This window comes from Netta rufina (genome assembly GCF_964035555.1).
Source record: "Netta rufina genome assembly, chromosome: 10".
In the NCBI taxonomy this organism is placed as follows: domain Eukaryota; kingdom Metazoa; phylum Chordata; class Aves; order Anseriformes; family Anatidae; genus Netta; species Netta rufina.
In genome coordinates, this window is record NC_140133.1 from 18,943,830 (window position 1) to 18,951,120 (window position 7,291).

General features: G+C 55.2%; 1 protein-coding gene across 1 annotated transcript; it reads left to right on the top strand.

Moving 5' to 3' along the window:
- The first annotated feature begins 4,792 nt into the window (after window positions 1–4,792).
- Window positions 4,793–6,905, top strand: GPR27 (G protein-coupled receptor 27). The gene has a single exon (XM_084292946.1). It carries the CDS (start codon window positions 4,801–4,803, stop codon window positions 5,941–5,943), a length of 1,143 nt encoding a protein of 380 aa, XP_084149072.1. The 5' UTR covers window positions 4,793–4,800; the 3' UTR covers window positions 5,944–6,905.
- The last annotated feature ends 386 nt before the right edge of the window (window positions 6,906–7,291 follow it).

A 7,291-nucleotide genomic window follows, 5' to 3' on the forward strand; every position in this document is an offset into this window, starting at 1 on the left:
TATGGAGAAGAATAGAGAATCGCAGCCTGACTCACAATCACATGGGGGAGAAATGAGAGGAGTTGTTGGAGTTCAAAACGTTCAGCTCGCTGTGGAGGAGGATTAGTGCCGGCGTGGAAGTAGGCTGGCTCTCCCCGCAGCAGCACAGCGCTCAGGGATGGAAAAGACCCGAGTCCACTTCCCTGCTGTGCCAAATATACTCCTCCACTCCTCTCTCCTCCCTCCCCAAGAGAGCGTGTGAAGTATTAGACAGCCGGGAAGGAGCCCCAGCACGGTGTGAGAGCGAGCTGCCAGGTACTGCTCTTCCAGCCGCACGCAGCTCGGGGACTGCTCGCCCGCAGAGTCGGCGCTGCCATGCAGCAGGTCTGGATTCAGCGGGGACATCGATACCCCTGACCACCTTGGTGTCATCAGGGCATTTTGCACAAACACTTCTGTGAACAAAACTGCATCCCAAGCCCTTTGTGGTTGCTCTGCTGACATCTGGACCCTCCGCAGGCAAGGAGTAGGACCGGAGGTTTTCACTCTTGTTTCAAAGCTGCCCTCATTCTTCGGTGGGGTGTAACGTGGCTGTGCCCTGCTTTTACAGAGGGTAAGCATGACTCCCGTGCAAAGCAGTTATTTTAGGTAGTAGTGCAAATTTTGCAGGCTTAAAACTTCTCGCACCATTTTCGCATTAACCAGTGCTCAAACATTACCTTAATGTGTCATTTCTCTGCTCTGCCGCTGTCACCAGGCATTATCATGATCCTTGTAAACACCCACAAAACTGCCTCATTATCTTCTCGCGCTCCCTCCTCCCTCGGCAGCGATGAGCGATGGCCGTGGCGATGCCGATGCCTTTCCCACTCCCCCTTCTCTCTCCAGGGCTCTGCTCTCTCTCATCTCGCAGTCAGATTTTAAGTTCCCCTGGAAAAGGGAGAGCTTTTTGTTTTGCTGCTGTAGCATCCTGCCCCTGACTCACATAACACGAATAATGAGTGTCAGAAGAGTTGTTTGGGGCTCGCAGCAAGTTGGTAAGGAGGGTCCAGAGCTCTCCTGTGCACTCTCAGACTCAGGTCCCTGTTCTCTTTTGCTGCTACAGACGGGCCTTTGCATCTCCTTGGTTGCTCTGCCTGGAAACTTCTCCTTGCCCGAACTGTACGTGATGGCAAAATTGTCTGTGCTGCCTGCTCCTACCTGCCCCACGTCCCAGAGGTGTCTCTGCCACGGCAGGGGCTTGTTTCCAACCTTGGGGCATACCCCAACATTTCCTGCTGCTTCCCTGACACCACTAGCATTTTGGTAGCATTTTGATTCCTGGCACAGTGGTACCAGGGGACACAGGGCGTTGCTCTTTCCAGAAGCATTATGCAGAGCTCCCAGGCGCAACAACACAAGTAACACCAACAATAATAAATAGCAAAGAAGACCGGGGACTGGTGGAAAAAGGCAACACGCCACAGTATTTTCTTTCAGGTTCTGCATTTCAGCTGCCTTTCTCACTGGAGGCAGGGAGCGCAGAACGTGAAGAGGCAGCCAATTCAAGCAAAGCACATAGAAAGGTCAGAGGAACCCATCTAGCTCGTGCAGCACCATTTTGTGGGCAGAGAATAGCTCTTCATTAAGCTCGTTTTGTGGAAGTGATTGGAGTGAGAAAGGGAAATAGCTGAACGCGCTCATTACAATCTCTGGAAATTAACTGTTCCCCATGACTGCTGCGATGGATTTGGCTCGTGTCTGGCTGTGCCCAAATCAATATACACCTCATTTTTCCATCCCTGCCCGGGCACAGGGAGGTGAGAGCCGGGGTTTTGGTCCTGTGCCATGTCCAGGCCATGCCAACTCCTCACACCTCCCCAGGTATCCCAGTGCCTGCTGGAAGAGCTCCACAAGCAGCTTTGCGAAGGGGTCACTGAATATCCCAGATCTCATTTTTGGGCCATGGAGCCAGTTCTGATCTGCAGGTACTGTAAACGTGACACCGTCCAAACATCTGAACAGAGATGGAGCCTGGGCGAGGCAATTGCTGGAGCCCAGAGGGTCTGACACAGAGGACGTGAGGTGCCATGAGTTGTGGGGATGTCCTGTCCACAACAGCACCGAGCACCTGGCTGGGCTCTGGGGTGTAATGGGTGGTTATTGTGACTGCTCTGCCCCAACTTAGCCCCTCGGGGAGGTGAGGAACCTGCTCCTGTGAGGACTGCTAGCCCCCCAACTGCCCCGTATTTTCCCGTTCCTTTTAGCTGTCCCTACAGCACTGCACCTCTCCGCAGGCTGCACGAGGAAACCCCACGTCCCTGCCTCGCACCCTATAGCACCGTACAGCAGCCCCATCACAGGAGCCGGGGGAGATGGCTGAACCACCAATCCTTGCTACAGGTGGGAGAAAGATGAGCTAGCAATTTGCTGCCGACCTGGCAGGATAGCAGCGAATTACAGCAGCTCCCGAGCCAGCTCAGCTGCGCTGGCGGGCGTTCAGCGAGAGGAGAAGCCCTCCTGCAGGCACGGAGGAGGGAAGCAGGTGTGCTGGGCCCTTTTGCTCGCTTGATCTCAGAGATGGCAGAGCTCACAGAGGCCATGAGGTCTCCTCTGCTCCTCTGAAAAGCCACACACCCCAAGGACAATTTATCCTGGTGCTTGGGCTTGGCAAAGTGCTCGGGCTGCTGGCACCCTGATGTGAGGGCATCCTGTAACCCGGCCCTGCCTCGTGCTGGGGACAGCCCAGGCTCGAGGTTCCCCATGTCCTCCAGAAAGGCTGCTCCTGGTGCCAGCTGCCGAGGGGACACCACGCACCCGATGCTCGTCACTGCCTGCCGCAGTGATGTGAGAAACGCCTGGGAAATCGCACAGAGCACTGAACAACCCGTGGGCAATTCCCTGTCACAGTACAACCTCGGTGCAAATGAGAAACCTAACAACTGAGAACAGCTCAGATGTGCTGGTAGGAAGCAAAAAGCAGCCTCAATTATCTGCCTTTTTTTTTTTTTTCCCCCTTTCAGGATTTTTTTGCTCTCTGAATGCTAGCAATAAAGAGCAGATAAAAACCTGACCCACGGGCGAGCGATGTCCTGCATGTGATGGAGATCTCAGCCAAACTTTGGGCCAAAGTCTGCAGTTGGTCCCACCAGCATCTGGACACCGAGCTGAGCTCTGGGCAGCTGGTGGCACACCTGAGGCCAGGACCTGGCCCTTGGCAGGCTCTACGGAGACTTTCTGCAACCAGCCAGCAAGCTCTGGGGCTGATGCAGCTTTTGGGGCTGATGCAGATGATTTAATTGCTATCGTTTCTGGAATAATGCTTAATTTACTGAGGGCTTTTAATAGAACGCGTGAAAGCATTTCAGACTTGCCCTTCACAGCAGGCCATGAAGGAAATTCAGAAGCAGTGCAATAATTGCATTAGCATCTCCAGCACCCAGGGCCGCGGGGCGGTGTGTGCCTTGCAGGGCGCACGGAGAGGCCTTGCCCTAAATACACACGGATGGCAAAGTGGGAGAGAGAGGACAAGCACCTGCACCTCACCGGCCTGTGCTAATTAAACTGCTCGTTGTGAACCCACACCAAGAGTGCAGGGGCATCAGCACTGTGCGAGTCAGGCCAAATGCACAGAACCCACCCCCAGCTCTCCCCATGCCCCGTACAGAACTGTGCAATCATAAAACTCAGCCTGGGAGCTGGGCGAGCCCCTGCACAGCGCAGAAACACAGAAAGCATCAGTGTGGCTTAGCGACATTTTGCTGTCTCCCCTCCCTTTCTTTTCAGGAACCTGTGTCAGACCCCAAATGTCAGCGTTCTGACTCGCAGAGGCAGCTTTTTCTTGTCGTGCATGCTGAGATGTCTGCAGGGGAGCTCGCTGCAGAGCTCCGTCCCCTTCAGCCCCCCAGCACAGCATCCCTGGGCACTCAGCAGCAACAGGCACTGCTGGGTTCGCTTCCCCTGCGCACCACCCTCGGGGCCGCCTGAATCCATCCAAAACACACCTGTGGCTGCAGCACGGGCAAGGCGTGCACCCCCCTGCCCTACAGACACGCTGCAGCACTTTGCCCACACAACAGGTCCCAGCGGGACACATCCGTGGGTGCGCACCCACCTGGACCGCGCCCCTACCCATCCCCATCCCTTCACCCCTGGGCGGCTCCTGGGGACCACCCGGGGGGCGGTGCCGGCACATCCCCATCCCGTAGACCCCACGGCGTCCCGTGCCATCCCATTCATCCCATCGGATCCTATTTTGTCCCTCCCCATCCCCGCCGCAGCAGCGGGACCTCCGCACCGCTCCGCGCCGCTGCGCGCCCGCCGGAGCCCCGCGCTGCGCAGGGGCCGGGCTGCGCTGGGGGGGGGGGGGGGGGGGGAGGCGGAGGGAAGGCGGAGGGAAGAGGAGGGAGGGACGGGCGGACAGACGGGCGGACAGGCAGACAGACAGACGGACGGGGCTTTACCCCATTGTCCTCGCCGGCCCCGCAGCAGCTGCAGGGCGGCGGTAAGGGGCGAGGGGCTCCGCACCGCACCGCTCCCGGCCCCCTGCATGGGGCGGCGGCGGCGGCGCGGGGCGCGGCCCTGAGGGGGCGGCGGAGCCGCATGGCCCGGGGGGAGCCCGGCCGCAGCGCCGCTCCTCGCCCGGGGGGCGGCGGAGGAGGAAGAGGAGGAAGAGGAGGAGGCGGAGGAGGAGGAGGGAGGCCGGGGAGGAGGCCGGCGGCGGCGGGCATGGGGGTGCCGGGCGGCGGGGGGGGTCTCGGTGCGCTGCCGAGGCGCTGAGCCCCCGGCCCTGCTGCGAGGAGGAGGAGGAGGAGGAAGAGGAGGAGGAGGAGGAAGGACCCGATGGCGAACAGCAGCGAGCTGGGGAGCAGCAGCAGCCCGCACCTGCCCAGCGCTGGCGGCCTGCTGAGCGCCTCCGGGCTGAAGCTGGCCACGCTGGGCTTGATCCTGTGCGTGAGCCTGGCGGGCAACGTGCTCTTCGCTTGGCTCATCCTCAAGGACCGGCACCTGCACCGCGCCCCGTACTACCTGCTGCTGGACCTCTGCCTGGCCGACGGGCTCCGCTCGCTGGCCTGCTTCCCCTTCGTCATGCTGTCGGTGCGCAGCGGGGCCGCCTGGCCCCACGGGCCGCTCAGCTGCAAGGTGCTGGCCTTCCTGGCCGTGCTCTTCTGCTTCCACGCTGCCTTCCTGCTCTTCTGCGTGGGGGTGACGCGCTACATGGCCATCGCCCACCACCGCTTCTACGCCAAGCGCATGACGGGCTGGACCTGCCTGGCCGTGGTGTGCATGGTGTGGACTCTCTCCATGGCCATGGCCTTCCCGCCCGTCTTCGACGTGGGCACCTACAAGTTCATCCGGGAGGAGGAGCAGTGCATCTTCGAGCACCGCTACGTCAAGGCCAACGACACGCTGGGCTTCATGCTCATGCTGGCGGCCGTCATCGCCGCCACCCACCTGGTCTACATCAAGCTGCTCTTCTTCATCCACGGCCACCGCAAGATGAAGCCGGCCCAGCTGGTACCGGCCATCAGCCAAAACTGGACCTTCCACGGGCCGGGGGCCACGGGCCAAGCGGCTGCAAACTGGACGGCTGGCTTCGGCAGGGGGCCCACGCCGCCCACCCTCGTGGGCATAAGGCAGGCCACCCACAGCCAGATCAAGAGGCTGCTGGTGCTGGAGGAGTTCAAGATGGAGAAAAGGCTCTGCAAGATGTTCTACATGATCACCTTGCTCTTCCTGCTCCTCTGGTCCCCCTACATCGTGGCCTGCTACCTGCGGGTCTTCATTAAGGCCAGCTCCATCCCCCAGGTCTACCTGACCACCTCCGTCTGGATGACGTTTGCCCAGGCTGGGGTCAACCCCATCCTTTGCTTCATCTTCAACAAGGAGCTCAGGGTCTGTCTCCGAGCCCACTTCCCCTGCTGCCAAAGCATCCAGAGCACCCAGGGCACCATCCTTTGCGATCTCAAGAGCTTTGGGATGTAGGGGGGCTTTTCTCAGTCTAAAAAAGAAAGGTGGACATCGTTTTCCATGTTTCTGCATACGGTCTCGAGAGAGTGTGACCTGTGGGGGACGTACTAAACCACCACCCAGCACCCAAACCTTAGGCTGTAAGAAGCTATTTTATTTATTTTTCTATATTTTGCGTATGCTCTCTTCAGAACATAAAAGATTGCTGTCTATGGGAACAGGTACTCGAGCAGAACACCCCCAAACCTTAGGCTGTAAGAAGCTGTTTTTCTTTGTGATTGTGTGGTTTTTAAAAACAAAACAGGGCTCCAAGTTTCTGGTCTTGCTTCTAACGTTTCTAGACATGATTCCAACAGATACGGATTAAGGCCATGACATTTTTTTTTCCTATTCCTGTCTGTTTTGATAAAGGCTTAACAATTTTACTCATGTAATATTTGATAAAGGCCAAGACAATTTTATACTAAAGTTATTTTTGATGACCTCAAGAGGTGTTGTTTTATTATTATTTGATTTCCAGTGAAGAACAAGAAGAGGACATTCCTAATGTGGTCAGAAGTCAGTTTTTGGTGGGAGCTGTGGGTTCATTCATTCTCAAACGGTTTGAGTATTTGAAGCAGTTACTTATAACTTTTGCTTGACATGCAAACAGTGTAGAACTAATTTAAATTTTCTTGTTGCACTATTCATTTGGTAATATTTCAGAACTATTTGTGAAATGTGATTTTAAAATACCAACTTTAAAAATAATCAACTATAGCAGTTTTTAAAACCTAGATTGAAATTCATATTTTACTGCCTTTATAGGAAGTTATCTACAAACCTGGGTAATACTTGTACATTTTGACTGTTTTCTTTAATAAAATATTGAAAACTTTTACTGTATGTAATTGTTTCAGAATGGCAGCATTCTGCTTTTGCTGACAAATAACTTATGTATATGGAAGGTTGTATGTCTTGTGTCTGAGTAGATTTCACAGCCGAAGTTATTATGGACAAGCACAATCCTTATTTGCTGTTAGATCTCAATTTAGGTGTTTATACCAATAAAAGTGACTGATGCTATTTTTAAGGAGACTTAAGTTCATGATGGGCAACAGGTTTAAATAGCGCAATTCTCTCTGTCTACTGAAAGCAAACTTCTGTTTTAGATAACTACTCCTCTGATAACGATAGAGGAGAGCAGATAATTGTGGATCACTAATTTTAGTCGGCAAAGCAGTTCCGTAACATGGTGGCTTGGTTAATGCTGTATTCATTTGTCAACTCTTAACGGGTCATTTAAGTTTAATAAGCGTGGCATGTTGACTTGCTTCATCGTTCTAGAAAGACTTCTTCGAAAGTACTTTAACTGGCAGCCTGA